Raw genomic sequence first — 24001 nt, 5'->3', positions numbered from 1 at the left:
ACAAGTGTTATTAGTAGCTCAGGGGAGGGGAAAATGGAGCTATGATTCCTTAAGTTTGGGGACTCATGTTCAGCCAGATTCCAGGCAAAGGGCTTGAAAGAAAAATGGGAGTTCCCGTCGTGGCGCAGTGGTTAACGAATCCGACTAGGAACCATGAGGTTGAGGGTTCGGTCCCTGCCCTTGCTCAGTGGGTTAACGATCCGGTGTTGCCGTGAGCTGTGGTGTAGGTTGCAGACTCGTCTCTGATTCTGCGATGCTGTGGCTCTGGCGTAGGCTGGCAGCTACAGCTCCAATTCGACCCCTAGCCTGGGAACCTCCACATGCCGCAGGAGCGGCCCAAGAAATGGCAAAAAGACAAAATAAATAAAAGGAAAAATGTTTAGATCATGGGTTTTGGAGATGTATGCTCGGGAGTTCCCTGGTGGCTCAGCAGGTTAAGGACCTGGAGTTTTCACTGCTGTGGCACGGGTTTAATCCCTAGATTGGGAGCTTCTGCCTGCTGAAAGATGCAGCCATAAAGAGAAAAATGTGTTCAAATTTTAGCTTTTTTCCTTTATAGCTGTGTGCCCTTCAGCATTCTAATGATTAGCTTTCCTGAGCTCCAATTTCTCTGTCTTTAAAATAGGAAAAAATTCTCAGGGCTAGCTCCTGGTCTCTAGTCTCTGCCTATCAAAAAAAAAAAAAAAAAAAAAAAAAAAAGATGCTGCTGAAAACTATTCTCCCTTAAGCCTGAAGATCAGGAATCTTTGCTGGAGCTTGCGGCATCACACCAAACACCTTGTTTGACAACTAATTGCATTTCCAGGTGATGCAAGACCTCTGGTCTCTGGTCTGACTGATAGCACAGCTATGGGAGTTCAGAATGAGACACCATGCACGCAAAGTGATCAGCACAGTGCCTTGGCACTTAGGAAGCGCTCAGTCAATGGCAGCTGAGTTGTGCATGCTCTCAGTTTCTCCATCTGTAAAATGAGCGAATTAGCTCAACTGATCCATTCTCCGGCCTTGGGTGAGTCAGATTTTCCGGGCACATGCGGAAACGCACGTCAGAGGGATGGAGGAGGACTGACAACGCTTCGCCCAGATTCAGGTTTAGCACCATAGGAACAGAAACCGGCCCCACCAGTCCAATCCCCTCGGCAGGTGCCGGAAGCACCAGGCTGATTTACCAGGAGCAGCCGGGGGAGGGGCTTAACCCGCAACACCCGCGTTCTTCACTGGCCTGGTGAGTTTGAGGCTTTTGACGTCACACGCGTGCGCCTCGTGTGTAAAGGGGGGGCGTGTCCCTCAAAGAAGGAGACAAGATGGCGGCGTCCGTGAGGCTGGGTGCTTTGAGGTTGCTGCACGGTGTCACGCCTTGGCGGAGCAGGTACAGGTGCTTGGGGAAACTGCCTTAGGGCTCGGGGTGGCCCAGGCCGAACTGGGGTCTCTATCGCGGGCTCGCCCTGAGGATAGTTCGATTGGAGAGAGAGCCACTCACCTTCACCTCGAGCTCGGGAGCAGGTGCGACTGCCGCCGCCGCTTAGGGCGGACCAAGTTTAGAGGGTGGCCTAAGTGTTTTCTCTTTGCTCTTTCACAAGGGAAAAAAACAAAAATATAAACAAAAAGCTCCTCCCAAACAGGATGAAATGGGCTGTGTGCCTGCCACTAGAACCGAGGTAAGTCTGGACGCCTCTTAGGGATTCCTGTTGCTGGGAGCGAAGGCCTGATTTGGTAATAGCCCTGGACTGGGCGTCGGGCGGCTTTCATTCGGATTCTTCGTCTCTGAAGCGAAGGGGTTGGATTTGGTAACCTCAGAATAGTTCGTGAGGGAATTGGGGCCTTAGTTGCTCTGGTGACTTCCGACTCTTAGGTTTTTAGAGGGGTCATCTAAATCCAGTTCTTAATTTTTGGAGTTGGCGAAATCGAGGCACTGAGAGAGGGAGTTGCTCAGTTTCACCCAGCTAGTTAGTCAGGAGCTGAGCCGGGACCCCTGCACGGGTACCTCTCTTCCAACGCAAAGACCTTTCCCTCAGGCTGCCCCCTGTGAGCTCTTTAATTACTCGAAATAACTTGGGAACATTTAGACTTTCGGAAAATGAAAGCTATGGTAGCTATGATTCAGAGCTTGCTGCTTGATGTCATTTCAAAGAGCTAAGATACTTTTGTGTTTCAGGCAGGCTTCATTTTGTCAGCTTTGACCAAAGTTTGTGCTCTAATTTTGCGAAGTAAGGACACTGGATTTGGACTGAGAGGGAACAGAAACTGCCATTGCCCTAGCTATGAAACCTTCACTTCTCATTATTAACTATTCAGAAATGGTGTAGCTCTCTTGCGGGGGCACTCTGCACTGTGATGGTAATGGTAACTGTTTAGGATGTGGACTGGAGGGTCTCAAGTTTCAATGTTAGTACCAGGTGTGGTGTTTATGAGTCAGCCATGAAATCATCTGAACTGTGTCATAAGTTGGAAAGACTAAATAATGACACTATTGGGAGTTTTCATGGTGGCGCAGCAGAAGTGAATCTGACTAGTATGGTTCAATCTCTGGCCTTGCTCTGTGGGTTAAGGATCCATGGTTGTCGTGAGCTGTGGTGTAGGTACTTGGCTTGGATCCCGAGTTGCTGTGGCTTAGGCCAGCAGCTGTAGCTCCAATTTGACCCCTGGCCTGGTAAGCCTGGGAACTTCCATATGCCTCGGGTGCAGCCCTTAAAAAAAAAAAAAAAGACTCCCCTAAAAAATACATATGTTTAATGATGGTGAGGAGGATGTACTTCACTCACTGTCACTAAAAAAGGCAAGGAAAAAAAGTCATACTTTAGTACCAGTGTAGGTAGTTAAGACTGGATTTAGCTGCAGTGGGTGGAAGAGTTAAGGATTTGGTACAATTACAACTCTTAATTTTCAAAGGAATTATTTATCAAGATGTTATATTGAGATGCAGAAAACCCCAAAAGATAACATTTTCATGATTTTTTTAGTAAAGCCTGTCTGTGAGACATACATTTGAAAGCCTCATATTGCAGGGAAGTTTTTCGGTAACTAAGTGGTATATAACAGGTGATAGAACAAAAAGTAATTATGGGTGATAATTTAGGGCCATATTTTCCAGACTTGTTTGATTTTTAAAAAAAATGAGATGGGTGATTCCCATGTGGTTAAGGATCTGTCATTGCCCCAGCAATTACAACTGAGGCACAGTGTGGATCCCTGTCCTGGGAGTTTCCACATGCCATGGGTGTGGCCAAAAAAATACATACAAATTTAAAAATGAGGTGGATGTTTATTAGAAAAAGAGATTCCTGGATATACCTCACCCTGCTACCAAATTCAGATTCAGTAAGATGTAGATTGGGTCTCTGGCAACTGTATTGTTTACAGGTGCCTTGGATGGTTCTGAGGTTCAGGCAGGTGTGGAAATAGTACCCAGGGAGTGGTTGCCTGTGCAAGACTTTCCTTCGGAATATTTATGACATCTCTACCATTCCCAGCTGCAATGCCAGAGGTTGGGGGGAAAAGAGAGGAATTAAAAGATATGTCAAGGGAGTTCCCTTCGTGGTGCAGCAGAAACGAATCTGACTAGAATTCATGAGGATGTGGGTTTGATCCCTGGCCACGCTCAGGTGGTCGAGGATCCAGCGTTGCCGTGAGCTGTATAGTGTGTGTAGGTTGCAGATGTGGCTTGGATCCCACTGTTGTGGCTGTGGTATAGGCCAGCAGCTGTAGCTCCAGTTCAACGCCTAGCCTGGGAACTTCCATATACTGTGGGGTATGTCCCTAAAAAAGCAAAAAAAAAAAAAAATATATATATATATATATATTGAAACAGACATTGTATTTAAAGAACTTTACAGTTTAGTAGAAGAGAGAGGAAACACTACTAAATACTCTAATACAAGATAGAACGTGAAATAAGGCCTTCAAGAGGTCTGCCTGTTCATTTTCAGGGGAACCTTCACAGCTCTAGAAAGCAGGAGAGTGTGGCATAAATTAACACATTGTAAATCAGCTGTGCTTCTGTTAAAAAAAAAAAAAAGCAGAAGAGACATAAGGACTATAGCTAAAGTGTTACCATGAGGGGTGATTTTAAAAATACAGTTGTGACAGTATGGGCACAGACAGTTGATGTGGCCATCCCTGTGTGCCAGCTATCAACTGTTTTGCTCTTAATAATATTAATATGTAACTAGGTGCCTAGGCTTAAGGTTTTATGTGTTTGTCTCACTCAATTCTAGTGAGGTAGGTTCTGTTTTTACAGCTGGAGAAACTGGGGCTTAGAATTAGTTGAGATGCCTTAAGCTGATAGGTGTCAGGATGGAGATTTGAGCCATGCAGTCAGACTTGAGTACTTAATTGTGGGCTTTCATTGCCTCCCTGCAGGATGCCCACGTGAGTTCACTATGTAGAAGGGACCTGTGATTGAACCTAGCCATTTCTCTGGAGCTTAATCCCACTGTTGAAGACAGACAGACCCCTGCATTCATGGAGGAGTACAGACAGTAAATAAATAAGAGAATGTATAGAAGATCTGTTCATTTCAGGTGGTGAGAAGTGCTACGAAGGAAAATACAAGAAGGAGTTTCCCTCATGGCTTAGTGATTAACGAACCCAACTAGTATTCATGAGAACACAGGTTTGATCCCTGGCCTTGCTCAGTGGGTTAAGGATCCGGCATTGCCATGACCTGTGGTATGGGTTGTAGATGTGGCTCAGATGCTGAGTTGCTATGGCTGTGGCATAGGCCAGCAGCTGTAACTCCCATTCGACCCCTAGCCTGGGAATTTCCATATGCCACGGTGGGGCCCTAAAAAGCAGAAAAGAAAGAAAGAAAGAAAAATTTAGAAAGGTAATTCAGGGGTTAGACAGTGCTCCAGAGGGGCAGCTCTTGGGCTTAGAGTCAAGAGAAACCACCGAGGAGGAAGCATTTGAGCAGAGAATTACATGAGGAAGGAGTGAGCCACTTGCAGGGACATGCCCACTGGCAAACAGCATATGCAAAGGTGTGGATGGGGCAGAGGTGTGGGTGTGCAAGGAGTCAGGGAGATAAATGAGGAGAGAGGAAGCAGCAGGATGTCTGAGAGCTCAGTGAGCACCGCTCATGTAGGGGCTGGCCTTATTTTCTGTTTTGAGAAGGTCACTTTGGCTGTTCTATGGTGAATAGGACATAGAGGCCAAGCAGGGAGAACAGGCCATTGCAGTCATGTGGTGAGAGATCCCGTGGCTTGGGCTAGAGTGAGAGTGGTGGTGGAGAAGAAAAATAGGCCATTAAGGGTAGATCTTGAAGGTAGAGCCTTCGTGCCTTATCAGTGGATCGAACGTGGATAATGAGAAAGAAAGTACTTAAAAAGAAGTCCTAGGGTTTTGACCTGTTCAGCTCGGTGAGTGGTGGTGCCTTTTTTTCTGAGATGGTGTTTTAATTCTAGCAATGCTGCTACAGTAACAGGTAAAGTCCACTATCTTAGGGACTTAACACAGTAAAAGTTTATATCTCGATCATGTGAAGTCCCAACAGGTACTCTGGATGGACAGTGCAGCAGAGATTTGAGGAACATCTGTCATCTCTAACATGGCTTCCCAAAGTCTGGATGTTTGGGGGAAAAGGGGACAGTGTGGGAAGCCTGAATGGTTCTTACATTGGTTAGAAATCAGTTTGATGGCCATACCCTACTGCAAGAGAGGCTGGGAAATGTAGTCTGTTGGGTAGAGGAAGTAGGTTTGGTAAACATCTGGCTAGTCTCTGCCACAGATAGACAACTCTGGGGTTGGAGCAGGTGGAAGGAGAGCGAGGGAGGGTCAGGAATTCAGTTTGGGACAAACTTAGTTTGAAATAATATTGGGTAGCCAGTTGGAAATGTGATCTGGAGGTCTCTGAAGGAGCATTGGGGAATCCTCAGTATCTAGCTATTTAAAGGACATCTCTAGAGAGAGAGTCATAAATATAAAAGAGGTCTGAACCCTGGGCATGGCAGCAGGTGGAAGTTAGGAAGAGACTAGAGAGGTAGGAAGAAAATCAGGGTCCTAGAAGCTAAATGTGTTGCAAGGAGAAAGTGTGAATGAAGGCAGTCAAAAGAGAAAAACTTCAGTTATAAAATATATAAGTCCCAGGGATGTAATATGGTGACTAGTTACTAATATTGTATTGCATATTTGACAGTTGCTAAAAGAGTAGGTCTTTCTCATCACAAGAAAAAAATTGTGTAACTATGTATGGTAAGGGATGTTAACTAGATTATTGTGATCCTTTCACAATATATATAGATAGGGAATAATGTACACCTGAAACTAATGTAATGTTACATGTTTTTAGACTTCAATGGAATAAAAGGAGGAGGAAGGGATCACTAGAAGCACATGCTGCTGAGAAGTCAAATAACATGAGGTCTAAGAAATGAGCTGTGGGATTGGCAGCATGGAAATGGTGACCTTGCAAGAGGTGACCTGGTAGAAACGGAAGCCTGGTTGAGTGGGATTAAGAGAGAGGAAGGCGAGGAAATGATGACAATGAATGTAGCCCTTTTTTTTTTTTTTCCTTTTTATGACCATACCTGTGGCATATGGAAGTTCCTGGGCCAGGGGTTGAATTGGAGCTGCAGCTGCCTGCCTACACCACAGCCACTGGGACACTGGATCTGAGCTGCGTCTGCATCCTATGTTGTAGCTCTTGGCAACACCAGATCCTTAACCCACTAAGTGAGGCTGGGGATTGAACCCACATCCTCACAGAGACCAAGTCTTGTCCCCAACCTGCAGAGCCACAAAGGGAACTCCAAACATAGTTCTTTTTAGGAACCTTCACTGGGTTGGACGGTATTTGTGTAAGATCAGAGGAAGTACAACATTTATACAAGGATAGAAGTGATTCAGGAATGAAAGACAAAATATGTAATGGGGCATTTGCCTGGCACTGTTGCAGGAGGTGGGGATACAGCAGTGGATGAGACACCTCTTGGGAAGATCCATATGCAGAACCAGCCACCTGGGAAGTTTTCTTTGTGGCTCAGTGGAAATGAATCTGACTAGCATCCATGAGGATGCAGGTTTGATCCCTGGCCTCGATCAGTGGGTTAAGGATACAGCGTTGCCGTGAGCTGTGGTGTAGGCTGCAAATGAGGCTCAGATCTGGTGTTGCTGTGGCTGTGGCGTAGGCCAGCAGCTATAGCTCCAGTTAGAACCCCTAGCCTGGGAATCTCTGTATGCGGCAGGTACGGCCCAAAAAAAGAACCAGCCACCTGAGTACTGTCCTTTGGGTTATGGTAAAAACGAGTTATTTCCCACCTGTACCTCCCCCAATCCATACCCCTTCCCCCAAAAAAGCCTTATTCAACAGACTGCAAACATTCTTTCAGCAGCAGTTCTGGAAGACACAATGCAGCAGTGTACACAACACAATATAGCCTTGAGTCCGATTTTATACCTCTTGTTCTCATTGCACTTGGAAAGCAGGGTTTTAGGCATTTAGCTTTTGTAGTGGGAGTATCCAGTATAAGAGATAAACATTGTTCCCTGCTGAAAGAACACTGACATGCCACAACACATCCTCCTTTGTGTTAACACTTGTCCATCCATCTGGCCTTAGAGGGGGTGGTGATTTTCAAGGTCCCAGGCTTATTCTCCATACAAACCTTGCTTGCCTGTAGGAGAATTAGAGTTGTCATGTTAGCACCATGCTATGAGAGTGTTTTTAAGTCAAGGAAATTTCATGAGAAAAAAATTAAGGTGTTTATTTATTTATTTATTTGTCTTTTTTTTTTTTTTTTTTTTGCCATTTCTAGGGCCGCTCCCACGGCATATGGAGGTTCTCAGGCTAGGGGTTGGATCGGAGTTGTAGCCACTGGCCTACGCCAGAGCCACAGCAACACGGGATCCGAGCCGAGTCTGCAACCACACAGCTCACGGCAACGCCGGGTCCTTAACCCACTGAGCAAGGCCAGGGATTGAACCCACAACCTCATGGTTCCTAGTCGGATTTGTTAACCACTAAGCCACGACGGGAACTCCAGGACTAACTTTTAAGTTTAAAATTTCAGCCACATTATTAGGTTCTTTTTTTTCTTTCTTTCTTTTTTTTTTTTTTGTCTTTTGTCTTTTTAGGGTCGCACCTACGGCATATGGAGGTTTCCAGGCTAGGGGGTCTAATCAGAGCTGTAGCCACCAGCCTACACCACAGCCACTGCAACATGGGATCCGAGCTGTGTCTGCAGCCTACACCACAGCTCATGGCTATGCCAGATCCTTAACCCACTGAAGGATGCCAAGGCTCGAACCTGTGTCCTCATGGGTACTGGTTGGGCTCATTAACCACTCACCCATGACGGACCCACCTCCTATTAGGTTCTTTAATAAGTAGGGATTAGAGGTTACGAGGTTGTGTACAGCTCTTCTTTTGTGGTGATGAAACATATGGCTTTGTGTAAATGCTGGCTTTACTGTTGATTATGATCTTATACTTAATTAAGAAAAAAGTAACTTTTTATTGTGAAATGGTTTTAGACTTGGAGAAAAGTTATAAAAATAGTACTGAGAGGGTTTCCCTGGTGGCCAAGTGGTTAATGATTTGGTGTTGTCACTGCTATGGGTCAGGTCACTACTATAGCTCAGGTTTGAGGCCTGGCATGAGAATGTCCACATTCCACAGGTGTGGCCAAAAATTAAAAAAAATTCCATATAATTCCCAAATATCCTGTACTCTAATTTTGCATATGTCAGCTATATTTGGTTTATCATCCTCTCTCCCTTCCTCTTCCTTCCTTCTCTCTTTGTGAGAGAGAGAGAGAGAGAATTTTTTTCTGAAGCTCTTATTTGTTTTTTTCTCCCCTTTTTTGGCTGCTCTGCAACATACGGAGTTTCCGGGCCAGGTATCAGATCCTGACCTAAGCTGTAGCTGCAGCAACACTAGATCCTTAACCCACTGTGCTGGGCTGGGGATTGAACCCACATCCCAGTGCTCCCAAAACACCACCAATCCCATTGTCCCAGAGTGGGAGCTCTTTCTGAATTTCTTGATGCCCCTTTACTTTTAAATATTTGAGCCCTTTTCCCATAAGGATATTTTCTTACATAACCCACAATTCAGTGGTCAAAACGAGGAAATTAACATAAATAAAATACTGTTATTGAACCTCTAGATTATATTCGTATTTTGGCAGTTGATCCACTAATTTCTTTTTATTAAAAAAAAAATGTTTATTTGGAGTTCCCATCGTGGCTCAGTGGTTAACAAATCCGACTAGGAACCATGAGGTTGCGGGTTCAATCCCTGGCCTTGCTCAGTGGGTTAACAATCTGGCGTTGCTGTGAGCTGTGGTGTAGGTTGCAGACATGGCTTAGATCCCGTGTTGCTGTGGCTCTGGCTTAGGCCAGTGGCTACAGCTCCAATTAGACCCGTAGCCTGTGAATCTCCATATGCTGTGGGTGCAGCCCTAGAAAAGACCAAAAAAAAAAAAAAAAACCACGCAAAGTTTATTGGCCTATTTTTGCTTGATTATAGGCGTCCTCACTGTGAAGACATTGCCCTGAGCCATCTCCTACAGTCCTTAAGGAAGCTGCCTTTCAGAACCTTTTCTACAAGTAAGTAGCAGTTAGAGGCAATGCCAGCCTCTCTGTGCTTCAGTTTGCTTGTCTGTAAATTGGGGTAAACACAGCACCTATTTCCTAGGATTACTGTAGGAATTAGAAGAAATTGTACCTGTGAAGTGCTTTGAGTACCTGACATGTAGTTACCATTGAAACATTAGCTGCTATTGTCTCATTGTTTTTACTGGCTGCATAGTATTCCACTATAGGACTGTACTGTTTGGTGTTGGACATTTAAGTTGCTTCTAATCTTTCTATTACACCCAGTTCTATAGTAACATATCTTTGTATATCCTCAGGATGAATTTGTAGGTTCTAGGTAGAATTGCTGGATCAAAAGATTTGTTTATTTTTTTTTCATTTTATGGCTACTCCCTTGGCATATGTAAGTTCCTAGGCCAAGGGGTGAATCAGAGCTGTAGCTGCCTACCTATGCCATAACCACAGCAATGCTGGATCCTTAACCCACTGGGTGGGGCCAGGGATCAAACTTGCATCCTCACAGAGATCATGTTGGGTTCTTAACCTGCTGAGCCATAGCAGGAACTTCAGGTTTATGTATTTTTAAACAACAAGGTTCTACTGTATAGCACAGGGAACTATATCCAGTCTCCTGGGATAGACCGTGATGGAAAAGACTATTAAAAAAGAATGTACATATGTATATAACTGAGTTGCTTTATTGTATAACAGAAATTGGCACAACATTGTGAATCATCTATACTTTTATTATCTAATAATAAAAAGGGAGTTCCCATTGTCGCCCAGCAATAACATACCCGACTAGTATCCATGATGATATGGGTTCGATCCCTAGCCTTGCCCAATGGGTTAATGATCCAGCATTGCTGTGAGTTTTGGTGTAGGTTGAAAGTGTGGCTTGGATCCTGCCTTGCTATGGTGTAAGCCAGCAACCACAGCTCTGATTTGACCTGTAGCCTCGGAACTTCCATATGCCATGGATATGGCTATAAAAAGCAAAAAATGGTAATAAAAAATAAATAGGTTGTGTTTATTTTATAATTTGGTGTTTAGGTCAAATTGCTCTTCAGTGAGCATTGTCCCATTTTACACTAATTTGAGCAGGAAGTGTTCATGAGTATATCAGTTCCCCACACCTTTGACAACACTGGATTATGAACTTTTTGCAACTTGTAAGCAGCTATTCGAACCCATACAAAAATGTGTATTGTCTTGGAGTTCCCTGGTGGCACAGGAGGTTAAGGATATGGCCTTGTCACTGCTGTGGTGTGGGTTTGATCCCTGACCCAGAAGCTTCTGCATGCCCTGGGCACAGCCTAAAGAAATATAAAAAATTGTGTTTACTATCTAAATATTCTTTTTATTCTGTCATACCAAAAACTATGTGTAAGTACCCAGTAAGAGTACCTTGGGAATAAAATGAGATGGTTAATGAGAATTTTAAAAAAAAGGATTATTATGGTAGTTAATGCAGAACAGCTGCATATTACTTTTTTAATTAGGACTTGCATGCTGGAGTTCCCATTGCGGCTCAATGGTAACAAATCTGACTAGTATCCATGAAGATATGGGTTCAATCCCTGGCGTCACTCAGTGGGTTAAGGATCTGGTGTTGCCATGAGCTGTGGTGTAGATCACAGACACGGCTCAGATCCTGCATTGCTGTGGCTATGGTGTAGGACAGCAGCTGTAGCTCTGATTGGACCCCAGCCTGGGAACCTCCATATGCCATGCATGTGGCCCTAAAAAGACAAAAAAAGGGGGGGGGGAACTTGCATGCTGGAGCATGTTGGAATTACTTGAAGATTTGGAGGGGGCGCCTCCCTCACTTAAAGGATGGAAACTGAGCCATAATCTTGGACCTGAAGAAAAGCAGTGCTTTTATAAAGTGACACATCCAATGGAGAGCTGGTCAGGGCACTCTCTGCTGAATACTTCCTTTTGGAGGAGTAAAGTAAGCCTTTGGAAGGGAAGAGAAAGAGACCTATAATTGAAGAAAGGACCAGGGTAGCCGAAGCAATCAGTCTAGGATGCTGGCGAAGTGCGGGGAGGGACAGCAGCTCTCTTGGTAACAGCAGTCATCAAATTTTTCAGAAAGAGGAAAAAAATGTTTCTTGCTTTTTGACAAGTTTTTCTGGTCAGAGGTAGACTATTTAGTTATTAAGTAGTAAGGATTCATTAGGAATAATCAGAAGATTAAAGAGATTATTGATGTCCGTATGTGCTCATTAGAACAAAGAAACAGCAACAACCAAAGGGTGGTGGAGGAACAGTGACATAGGGACAGGATGATTTTCTCCCATTGGGAGCCTCAGGCAGTACAGAGAATGTGTGCTTTGGTTTTGCACAGGCTACTGAGAATTCTGCTCTTGAGATTTTGTTTTAATAACAATTTTATTGAGATATAATTCACATACCATAAAATTCACCCTTTTAAGTGTACAATTCAGTGTTCTTCCGTATAGTTGCAGGGTTGTGCATCCATCACCACCATCTAGTTTTATTTATTTATTCACATTTGTATTTCTTTTTGTCTTTTTTGGGCTGCACCCAAGGCATATGGAGGTTCCCACGCCAGGGGTCGAATCAGAGCTGTAGCTGCCGGCCTATGCCACAGCCACAGCAGCGCCATATCTGAGCCACATCTATGACCTACACCACAGTTCATGGCAATGCCAGATCCTTAACCCGTTGAGCGCGGCCAGGGATTGAACCCACATCCTCATAGATACTAGTTGGGTTCGTTAACTGCTGAGCCACGAAGAGAACTCCCAGTGTTTTCATCTTAAATTCTGTAACTGTGGTGGCAGTCAAGGTGTGTTGTAGTTTCTCAGCAAAGATGCTTGTCCTTCGCTGGGGAGAATTTTGAGGCAGAGGGGTCTTTGTAGTGACTCAAAGCTACACCTGTCTGTCAGATCCCTTCAGGGTCCAGTCAGCTTTGCTGAGAGCTTTTTCTGGCCCTCTTGTTGGTGCTGTGCTTGCATGACTCATCCCTGCCCCTTCTCAAAAATTTTCCTGTTTTTTGTTGCAGATGCCAGAAAAGTCCATACAGCCCCTGTCCGAACCTTGTCACTGCTGCGCCCTCTGCCTGTGCTGGTTGCGACGGGCGGCGGGTATGCAGGTTACCGGCAGTATGAGAAGTACCGGGAGCGGGAGTTGGAGAAGTTGGGATTGGAGATTCCACCCAAACTTGCTGGCCACTGGGAGGTAGGAGTAGGGTGGAACCACCTTGAGTTCTCTTGTACCACAGGTGTCTGTCACTTTGTGAACTGCCCCAAAGTTAAACTGTTTGAGAAAGTGAAATATGCCTTCTTGGAGCTCATGTCTCCAGTGGGTTTGGGCCGATGCAGAAAGTTATACCTTCAGTATTATGTCAAGTTTCTGTCTGTCTCCAGACCCACCCCTGGCCTCTTCAAGGGCTCTGAGTGGAAATTTTCTGCTGCTGAAATCCTGAATTCATGCCTTATCTTGGGGCTGGTGTCCTGGCCATTCATGCCTTCTCATCTGCGAATGAGCTGAAATGGTTGGGCTTTTCGTGATGTGGATAAGTTCTCACCAGGAACCAGACTGAAATCAAATTTGTTTATCATTATTGATCAGAATGTTCCCCCTGTGGTAGGGCTGCGCAGGAGGGGTGGGCCTCCATGTCATTGAGCCACTAGTGTTGCATCATGAACTGTCTTACTCATCTGTGCCACCCTGGCCCAGGACGACACCTGATTCTGAGCAGACCTTCAGTAAATACTGAAATTGAATATAAAGGTATAAATTTAAAAATTGCTTTCTCTCAGCCATAATTTAAGAAATGAAATATCTGAAGTATCAGTAGACCCTTACAGCCTGGGCAAAAGAGGAAGTGAAAGCAGAGATGTTATGTGTTCGGGATGATGTGTTTGGATTTCCTCATGAACTGCTCCCTATCAGTGACCTAGCTCAGCGGAATCCAACGTCCAGGCCCTGAAGGCAGGTTCCAGCCTTGCTCCTCAGTAGCTGTGTGGACTTGGACATGGCACTTTTGAAGTTTTCTGTTAGTATGTTACAGACCCTTTCAATGAAGGTAACTGTGCAGTATGTGAGTCAGGCTTTTGAAGTATGCTGAATGCTGTTTATTTCTAGTGACATCGCTGGTTTCCTCTGTAAATATATCCTTCTCCTTCAGACTAGTGATGGACTTGTAAGACTGTGATCCATGACTCACTCAAGTATTAGACCCAGACTGGCTTCCTGCTGACCCAGCCATCTGTCAGGCTGACCCGCCCTGTGACAAGCTCACATACTTTCAGGAATTTCCCACTCATTTCAAAGGAAATTTGCCAGTTCTACATTCATGAAAGACCAATGTCAGTGCTTTTTTTTTTTTTTTTAGCATCTGCTGTTTGTATAATTTGGATTACTGCCATATCTGAATCAATACCTAAAAGACGGTTGTTTGTAAAGAGGACAGGGTTGATTAGTTCACAAGTTCTAGGCTCTGGAGAGTGACAGGACATGGCAGTGGAGTGGCCTAGTGCAGTGAGAAGTCTGAAGCCCCTGTTAGTAAAGAATTGGGCTTACATTAGATCCTGTTCTTTTGGTTGAGTAAGATGGTTCCTGGATTTGCGAGTTGGGCAACATTTCATTTTATGAAGGAGAAATGGTCTGGGCTCAGAGTAGATGCTCTAAGATTTTAGGAGAGGTAGCAGGTTGTGAAAAGGGGGCTTCTGAACTGGCAGTCAGGGGCTGGATCTTAGTTCCACCCCTGCCTCCACCTGGTCACTATCATATGAAAAATGAGAGAGTACAATCTAGCTGATCCTTAGAATTGTTCGGGGGGGCTTTAAAAATTTTGGATCCGTTGGGCTCACCCTTGGAGATGTAGAAAGTCTGGGCAAAGCTCAAGAACTTCGTTTTTTAAAAGCCCCACAGGTGATACTGGTGACAAGCCAGGTTTAGGAACCATGGACAGATTAGCTCTAAGGTTCCCTTCAGGGCTCCATTTTTATTGGGCAGATGAAAATTCCTGGTGGTGATTTTGCTGGAATATAACCCCTTCCTGTACCTTAGGTCAAGTCTGGGGTTTCCAGAGCTGAGAGAGAAGACAGCCTGGAAGTTATTGCTGAGATGAGCCTCTGGGGTCAGTGGCACAGTCGAGGTGACAGGATAATTTTGTTTTACCAAATAGCATTTTCTGGATTTCCAGGAGACAGATGTGGGCAGTGTAGCCATCCCCACACAGGGAGCATTCCTGTTAGCCCCTTTTGGTCAGAGTGCCAGCATGAAGCCTTTGTTCCCCCTTCCTATCTTGTAAATTAATACCTTATATTGAACACGTCAGTTTTTCTGCCCCCTTTTTAGTTACAACAGCTCCCTCAGATCAAAGGGCAGATGTTAGAGCTGTTTTACAAATGGAAAAACGAGTTGGTAGCAGAGTAGCTTTCCCACTGGAGGTCTGTTGATGCCAAATCCTATACTTCTGGAACAATACCATGTCAGTAGGAGGAGGTGCTCTTAGTACAGAAGCTTGACCCTGAGAGATGGACATGAGGATGTGCTGTGCCCTTGAGCCTACATTCTTTGGGGCTCTGACTGAAGTGTGACTGAATTTGAGTGTCCTGACTTGAAAAGTTGTCTGCGATGTTGTAGATGAGATTCACAATAGGCTGCCCACCCCGCCCCCAGCATAGTGCTCTTAAAGAATTCTTACCCACCCCTTCCTTTTATTTAAATAGAATTTCTTTCCTTCTTTCCTCTCTCCCTCCTTTCTTTCTTTCTTTCATTTTAGAAGAAACCATAATTCCAGAATCTGCCCCCCTCACAGGCTGCAGGCTGTCCTTTAGGATAGGATTGGACGCAGCTCTCACAGAGGGGCAGGGGCATTGGGGTGTGTTGGACAGGGTGTCAGCAGACTTGAGATCTGGGCACTGTCTGCTCTGTGACCTTGGGCGTGTTGTTTCAACTTTCTGAGTTCTGTTTTCACACATTTAAGAAAATGTTTCTAAGAAATTTGCCTGTGTAAGATTCATGATCTTTTTATGGTAGAAAAGGAAAAAGCTCCTGCAGTTGGCTGTGGAAGTTAATCGTATGTGTTTGCTGCTGTGTAATTAAGGGATTCTGTAACTAACAACAAAGTAACCTGTCAAGGGGTGTGTTTGAAGCCTCTGGAAACTTTCAGAAGCATCCAGATTGCAGCAGCTCAACTCTTTCTCTTTCTGGAATCACTTTTCCCAATGTGGAAATAGCTTTATCCTTTAATTATGAAGAAAAAAAAAAAAGATGTTGCAAATTATGAAGACGAAAGAGTTGATGACTGGAGTTCCCTGGTGGCCTAGTGGGTTAAGAGTCCAACATCGTGTGGCTCAGGTACCTGCTGTGGCTCGGGTTTGATCCCAGGTCTGGGAACTTTTGCATGCCACAGGTACAGCCAAGAAAAAATAAAGTCGATGACCTTTATAATCCTAATCCTACAGGCTGTAGGAAACCAGTTAACACTTTGGTGAACATAGCCTTTCTAGGCTATTGGCTATGTTTAGGAATATGTATTGCTTGTTTAATTTTTATTTAATTTATTTATTTTCTTCATAACTTTAATACTAAAATTTTCACACAAAAAGCTGAAAGAACTATATATTCTTTTATAAAAATATATATTAATTTTCATCATAGTCTAACCCAGGAGATTGGATATAGTTCCCTGTGCTATACAGTAGGACCTTATTGTCTATCCATATTAAATGTAATAGTTTTTATCCACTAACCCCAAACTCCCAGTCCATCCTACTCCCTCTTCCCTCCTCCCTTGGCAACCATAAGTATGTTCTCTATGTCTGTGAGTCTTTTTCCATTTTGTAGATAGGTTGGTTTGTGCTGTGTTTTAGATTCCACATATAAGTGATGTCATATGGTGTTTGTCTTTCTCTTTCTGACTCAATTCATTTAGTCCAATAATCTCTAGTTGCATCCATGTTGGTGCAAATGGCATTATTTCATTCTTTTTTATGGCTGAGTAGTATTCTACTGTATATATGTACATCTTCTTAATCTGTTCATTGACAGATGAACATTTAGCTTGTTTCCATGTCTTGGCTATTGTGAATAGTGCTGGGTCTTAGGAGTGCATGTATCTTTTTGAATTACATTTCAAAATTGAAATGGGATTGCTGGATCATAGGGTAGTTCTACATTTATTTTCTGAGGAATGTCTGTACTGTTTTCAACTGTAGTTGTACCAGTTTACATTCCCAGCAGCAGTGTATGAGGGTTTCCTTTTCTCTACACTTTCTCTGGCATTAGTTATTTGTAGACTTATTAATGATGGCCAGTGAGGTGGTACCTCATTGTAGTTTTGATTTGCATTTCCCTAATAATGGTGATGTTGAGCATCTTTTCATGTGCCTACGTATGTATGCTGTCTTTGGAGAAATGTCCAAGTCTTCTGCCCATTTTTCAATTGGGTTGGTTTTTTGTTGTTGAGTTGTTTACATATTTTGGAGATTAAGCCCTCATTGGTTGCATTGTTTGCAACTATTTTCTCCCATTCTGTAGATTGTTCCCCCCCCCCTTTTTTTTTGGCCACCCTGCAGCATATGAAGTTCCTGGGCCAGGGATCAAATCTGAGCTACAGTTGTGACTTATGCCACAGCTGTGGCAACACCAGATCCTTAACCCACTGTGCCAGGCCAGGAATGGAACCTGCATCCCAGTGCTGCAGAGACATTGTGGATCCTGTTGTGCCACAGTAGATATTCCTGTCTTTTCATTTTTATGGTTTCCTTTGTTATACAAAAGTACAAATTTAATGAGGTCCTATTTGTTTATTTTTGCTTTTATTTCTGTTGTCTTTGGAAACTGACCTAAGAAAACATTTGTGTGGTTGATGTCAGAGACTGTTTTGCCTGTGTTCTTTTCTAGGAGTTTTATGGTGTCATGTCTTATGTTTAAGTCTTTAAGCCATTTTGAGTTTATTTTTGTGTATGGTGTGAGCGTGTGTTCTAACTTCACTGATTTATATGCCAGCAGTCCAGTTTTCCCAGCATCACTTGTTGAGGAGACTTTTTCCCATTTTATGTTTTTGTCTTTTTTGTTGAAGTTTTTTTGTTTGGTTGATTTTGATTTTGTTTTTTGCTTTGCTTTTTAGGGCTGCACCTGAGATATATGGAGGTTCCCAGGCTAGGAGTCTAATCAGAGCTACAGCTGCTGGCCTACACCACAGCCACAGCAATGCCAGATCCAAGCCGTGTCTGCAACCTACACCACAGCTCATGGCAATACCAGATCCTTAACCCACTGAGCGAGGCCAGAGATTGAACCTGCAACCTCATGGTTCCTAGTCGGATTCGTTAACCACTGAGCCATGACAGGAACTCCACTTTCCATTTATTTGAATCCTCTTTAATTTCCTTGATTAATGTTTTATAAAAGTTCTCAGCACATAAGTCTTTCACCTCCTTGGTCAGGTTTATTCCTAGGTATTTTTTTTTTGGGGGGGGTGTGATTTTAAAAAGTATTATTTTTTTACATTCCTTTTCATTGTTAGCGTATAAAATATTTCATTGTTAGTATCCAAAAATGCAACCGATTTCTGAGTATTAATCTTATGTCTTGCTATTTTGCTGAATTTGTTTATCAGATGGAGTAATTTTTGTGTGGAGTCTTTAGGGTTTTCTATATCTTGTATCATGTTGTCTATATGTAGTGACAGTTCTATCTCTTCCCTTCCAATTTTGATACCTTTTATTTCTTTCTCTTGTCTGATTTCTGTGGCCAGGACTTGCAATACTTTGTTGAATGAAAGTGGTGAGAGTGGGCATCCTTGTCTTGTTCTAGATTTTAGCAGGAAGTCTTTCAGCTTTTCTCTGTTGAGTATTATATTGGCTGTGGGTTTATCATAAATGGCTTTGATTATGTTAAGGTATGTTCCGTCTGTACCCACTTTGATAAGAGTTTTGATCTTGAATCAAATGGATGTTGAATTTTGTCAGATGTTTTTTCTGCATCTAGTTAAGATGATAATGTGGTTTTTTACTTTTGTTAATGTGACATATTACATTGATTTTCATATATTGAACCATCCTCTATACTTGGGGTGAATCCCACTTGGTCATTGTGTATGATGTTTTTTATGTGTTGTTTAATTTGGTTTGTTAAAATTTTGTTGAGAATTTTTGTATCTCTATTCATCAGAGTTACTGGCCTGTGATTTTCTTTTTCAGTAGTATCTTTGTCTGGTTTTGCTTTAAGGGTGATGGTAGCTTCAAGGAATGCCTTTGGGAGTGTTCCTTCTTCATTTTTTCTTTTTTTTTTTTTTTTTTTTTTTTTTTTTTTTTTTTTTTTTGCCATTTCTTGGGTCGCTCCTGCGGCGGCATATGGAAGTTCCCAGGCTAGGGGTCGAATCAGAGCTGTAGCCACTGGCCTATGCCAGAGACACAGCAATGCGGGATCCAAACTGCATCTGCAACCTACACCACAGCTCATGGCAACGCCGGATCCTTAACCCACTGAGCAAGGCCAGGGATCGAACCCTCAACCTCATGGTTCCTAGTTGGATTTGTTAACCACTGAACCATGACGGGAACTCCAGTCCTTCTTCATTCTTTTGGAAGAGTTTAAGAGGGATGAGTGTAAAAGTTCTTTGTATGTTTGGTAGAATTCGCCTGTGAAGACGTCTGGTCCTGAACTTTCATTTCTAGGGTTTTTTTTTTTTTTAATGTATTCAGTTTCACTTCTAGTGATCTGTCTGTTCAGACGATCTATTTCTTCTTTTCTTTTTTTTTTTTTTTTTGTCTTTTGTCTTTTTTTTGTTGTTGTTGTTGTTATTGTTGCTATTTCTTGGGCCGCTCCCGCGGCATATGGAGGTTCCCAGGCTAGGGGTCTAATCGGAGCTGTAGCCACCGGCCTACGCCAGAGCCACAGCAACGCGGGATCCGAGCCGCGTCTGCAACCTACACCACAGCTCACGGCAACGCCGGATTGTTAACCCACTGAGCAAGGGCAGGGATCGAACCCGCAACCTCATGGTTCCTAGTCGGATTCGTTAACCACTGCGCCACGACGGGAACTCCTATTTCTTCTTGATTCAGTGTTGGTAGGCTTTATATTTCTAGAAAGTTGTCCATTTCGCCTAGGTTTTCAAATTTGTTGGCATGGAATTGTTCATAGTATTTCTTACAGTGTTTTGTATTTCTGCAGTATCCATTGAGATTTCTCCTTTTGAATTTTTTATTTTATTTGGGTTATCTCTCTTTTCTTCTTGGTGAGCCTGACCAGAGGTTTGCCAACTTTGTTTTACCCTTTCAAAGAACCAGCTCTTGGTTTTATTGACTTTTTTCTATTGCTCTTCCTCCCCCCCCCTTTTTGGATGCCCTGAAGCACATGGAGTTCCCAGGCCAGGGCTCAGATCCAAGCCACAGTTGTGGCCTACTCTGCAGCTGCAGCAATGCCAGATCCTTTTAACCCACTCTGCCGGACTGGAGATCAAACCTGTGTACTGGCACTGCAGAGATGCTGCCAATCCTGTTGTGCCACAGTGAGAACTCCTTCTGTTGTTTTTTTAATCTCTATTTTATTTATTTCCCCTTTGATCTTTATTATTTCCTTCCTTCTGATGACTTAGGTTTTGTTTGTTCTTCCTTTTATTATTTTTTTAGGTTGTAGGTTAGTTTGTTGATTTGACCTTTTCCTTGTTTTTTAAGGAAGGCCTGTATTGCTATGAACTTCCCTCTAAGAACTGCTTTTGTGCCATCCCATAGATTTTGTTTGGTTGTGTTTTCATTGTTGTTTGTCTCAAGTTTTTGTTGTTGTTGTTGTTGTTGTTGTTACTGTTTAATTTTATGCCTGTACCTGTGGCATATGGAAATTCCCAGGCTAGGGATTGAATCTGAGCCATAGCTGCAACCTGTGTCACAGCTGCAGCAATGCCAGATCCTCTAACCCTCTGCACCGAGCCAGGGATTGAATCCATACCTCTATAGCAACCTGAGCCACTGCAGTCAGATTCTTTTTTGAGGGGGGGGCAGGGGCTACCCTGCAGGTTACCCTGTCCACCCTACAGCCTAAGGAGCTGCAGCTACAGCAATGTCAGATTTTTAAATCACTGTGATGGGCCAGGGATTGAACCTGTGTCCCAGTGCTCTTAAGACACTGCCGATCCCATTGTGCCACAGTGGGAACTCCTCAAGGTATATTTTAATTTCCTTTTTTTTTTTTTTTGTCTTTTTGTCTTTTCTGGAGCCACGCCCACCACACATGGAGGTTCCCAGGCTAGGGGTCTAATCACAGCCATAGCCGCCAGCCTACACCAGAGCCACAGCAACACAGGATCTGAGCCGCATCTGCAACCTACACCACAGCTCACACCGGATCCTCAACCCAGTCAGCAAGGCCAAGGATTGACCTGCAACCTCATGGTTCCTAGTTGGATTAGTTAACCACTGAGCCACGACAGGAACTCCTTAATTTCCTTTTTGATTTCCTCATTGACCTATTGTTTTTTTAATAGCATGATGTTTAGTCTCCATGCAGTTCTTTTTTTTTTTTTTTTTCTTTTTCTCTTTTCTCATTTTCAGTGTGGTCGATTTCTAGTTTCATGCCATCATGCTCAGAGAAGATGCTTGAAATATATTTCTGTATTCTTGAATATGTTGAGGTTAGTTTTGTGCCCTAATATGTGGTCAGTCCTAGAGAATGTTCCATGTGCACTTAAAAAGAATGTATATTCTGGGTTTTTTGATGTGTCCTGAAAATATCAATTATGTCTAACTTTTCTATTATGTCATTTAAGATCTCTGTTGCTTTATTGATTTTTCATGTAGAAGATCTGTCCATTGAGAAGTTCCCAACGTGGCGAAGTGGTTAATGAATCCAACTAGGAACTATGAGGTTGAGGGTTTGATCCCTGGCCTTGCTCAGTGGGTTAAGGATCTGGCATTGCCATGAGCTGTGGTGTAGGTTGCAGACACGGCTCAAATCCTGCATTGCTGTGTCTCTGGCGTAGGCCAGTGGCTACAGCTCCAATTCGACCCCTAGCCTGGGAACCTCAATATGCCGTGGGGAGTGACCCTAGAAAAGGAAAAAAAAAAAAGATCTGTCCATTGATGTGAGTGTGGTGTTAAATTCTCCTGCTTTTATTATATTCCCATTAACTTCTCCCTTCTCCTTTTAAGTCTGTTACTATTTTATGTTTTTGAGTGTTCCTATATTAGGTGCATATTATTGAAGTTTTGATTTTCATTTCCTCATGAATAATGATATTGAGCATCTTTTCATGTGCTCATTGGCTATTTGTATCTTTTTTGGAGAAGGTCTGTTCAAGCCTTTTGCCCATTTTTTAATTGGGTGGCTTTTTTGTTTGTTTTGTCTTTTTTTTTTAGGGCTATGCCTGTGGCATATGGAGGTTCCCAGGCTAGGGGTCTAATCAGAGCTGTAGCTGCTGGCCTGCATCAGAGTCACAGCAACGCCAGATCCAAGCCGTGTCTGCAACCTATACCACAGCTCATGGCAATGCCAGATCCTTAATCCACTGAGTGGAGGCCAGGGATCAGACTCACAACTTCACGGTTCCTAGTCGGATTCATTTCTGCTGTGCCATGACGGGAACTCCAGGAGTTCTTTATTTTTCTGGATACTAGACACTTATCTGGTGTATGTATTTGCAAATATTTTTCTCCCATTCAGACAAGGAGTGATTGTATTTTCACTCTCTTGATCATGTCTTTTGATGAAGTCTAGTTCATCTATTTTTACTTAATTTTCCTGTGTTTTTGGTGTCATAGCCAAGAAATCATTTCTGAATCTAATGTTGTGAAGATTTTCTGTTTTCTTCTAAGAACTGTATAGTTATTATGTTTAGGCCTTTGATCCATTTTGAGTTATTTTTTGTATTATATAAGGTAGGGTCTGACTTCATTCATGTGGACATCAAGTTTTCCCAGCATCATTCATTGAAGAGGCTGTCCTTTTCTCGTTGAATGGTCTTAGCCCCCTTGTGCAAATCAGTCTCATTCTCTTGTAAAAGACAGAGGTGGCATAATGGTCAACGAATCCGACTAGGAACCATGAGGTTGCGGGTTCAATCCCTGGCCTTGCTCAGTGGGTTAAGGATCCGATGTTGCCGTGAGCTTTGGTGTAGGTTGCAGACGCGGCTCGGTTCCTGTGTTGCTGTGGTTCTGGCGTAGGCTGGCGGCTACAGCTCCAATTGGACCCCTAGCCTGGGAACTTCCATATGCTGTGGGAAGCAGCCCTAGAAAAGGCAAAAAAAAAAGAGAAAAGACAGAGGTCATATAACACTTGGACAGAATGTTGAAAAAACTAGGAGGACAATCATAATTCCCACCCCTTCTCACCAGATGACTGGTTGCATAATAATGGGCTTTATTTATTTATGCGTTCATTTCCTGTCTGTCTCTGCTTTATTTTATTTTATTTTGTATTTTTAGGGCCATACCCACAGCATATAGAGGTTCCCAGGCTAGGGGTCCAATTGAAGCTGTAGCCACTGGCCTATACCACAGCCACAGCAACTCAGGATCTGCAACCTACACCAGAGCTCACGGCAATGCCAGATCCTTAACTCACTGAGTAAGGCCAGGGCTCGAACCCGAGTCCTCATGGATATTAGTTGGGTTCGTTAACCACTGAGCCACAGAGGGAACTCCAGTGTCTCTGTTTTAAAATGGATATACAGGAGTTCCCATCGTGGCACAGTGGAAACGATTCTGACGAGGAACTCTGAGGTTGCGGGTTCTATGTAGTATGTATTTATTGAAATAAAATTCCACCTATAAATGGACCTGCACGGTTCAAGGCTGTGTTATACAAGAGTCAGCTATTCCTGTTTTGTATCTTGCCTTTTTTAACCTTGTATGTATTGCTATCTATGATGATTCTATTAAGACTTCAGGAAAGTACACACTTTAAGTGGCTCTACTATAATAGGTGATTCTACAAGTGGTTTTTACTGTCATAAATGATGCTGTAGAGAACATCTTTGCACATGGACCGTATCCTCAGGCTGAATGCCTGGTTGCGGAATTGCTGTCTGAAAGGGTCTGGACATCTGTATAGTTTGTGCTTTGCCTTTGGCGTCTAAACCTATTGTACCAGTTTGTGGTTGGCATTATTTGGTACAGGAACCACATTGGGTATTCGCAAAACAGTTCTCATAGATGAACATGATTCCTCTCTATTTTATTTTATTTTATTTTGTCTTTTTGTCTTTTGTTGTTGTTGTTGTTGTTGTTGTTATTTCTTGGGCCGCTCCCACGGCATATGGAGGTTCCCAGGCTAGGGGTTGAATCGGAGCTGTAGCCACCGGCCTACGCCAGAGGCACAGCAACGCAGGATCCGAGCCGTGTCTGCAACCTACACCACAGCTCACGGCAACGCCGGATCGTTAACCCACTGAGCAAGGGCAGGGACCGAACCCGCAACCTCATGGTTCCTAGTCGGATTCGTTAACCACTGCGCCACGACGGGAACTCCTCTATTTTATTTT

General features: G+C 43.4%; 1 protein-coding gene across 4 annotated transcripts in view; it reads left to right on the top strand.

Annotated features, from left to right (window-relative positions):
- PISD (phosphatidylserine decarboxylase) overlaps window positions 1269-24001 on the top strand; it is a 38362-nt gene continuing 15629 nt past the window's right edge. Inside the window, exons 1-3 of one of the 4 annotated variants that reach the window (XM_021071911.1) lie at window positions 1269-1375; window positions 9467-9546; window positions 12566-12741. In XM_021071911.1, the coding sequence (XP_020927570.1) occupies window positions 1305-1375; window positions 9467-9546; window positions 12566-12741 (327 nt within the window). In that variant the 5' untranslated portion in view covers window positions 1269-1304. 4 annotated transcript variants of the gene reach the window in all.

Source organism: Sus scrofa, chromosome 14 (assembly GCF_000003025.6).
Source record: "Sus scrofa isolate TJ Tabasco breed Duroc chromosome 14, Sscrofa11.1, whole genome shotgun sequence".
NCBI classification, from domain to species: Eukaryota; Metazoa; Chordata; class Mammalia; order Artiodactyla; family Suidae; genus Sus; species Sus scrofa.
This window is presented reverse-complemented; position numbering and strand designations above follow the sequence as displayed.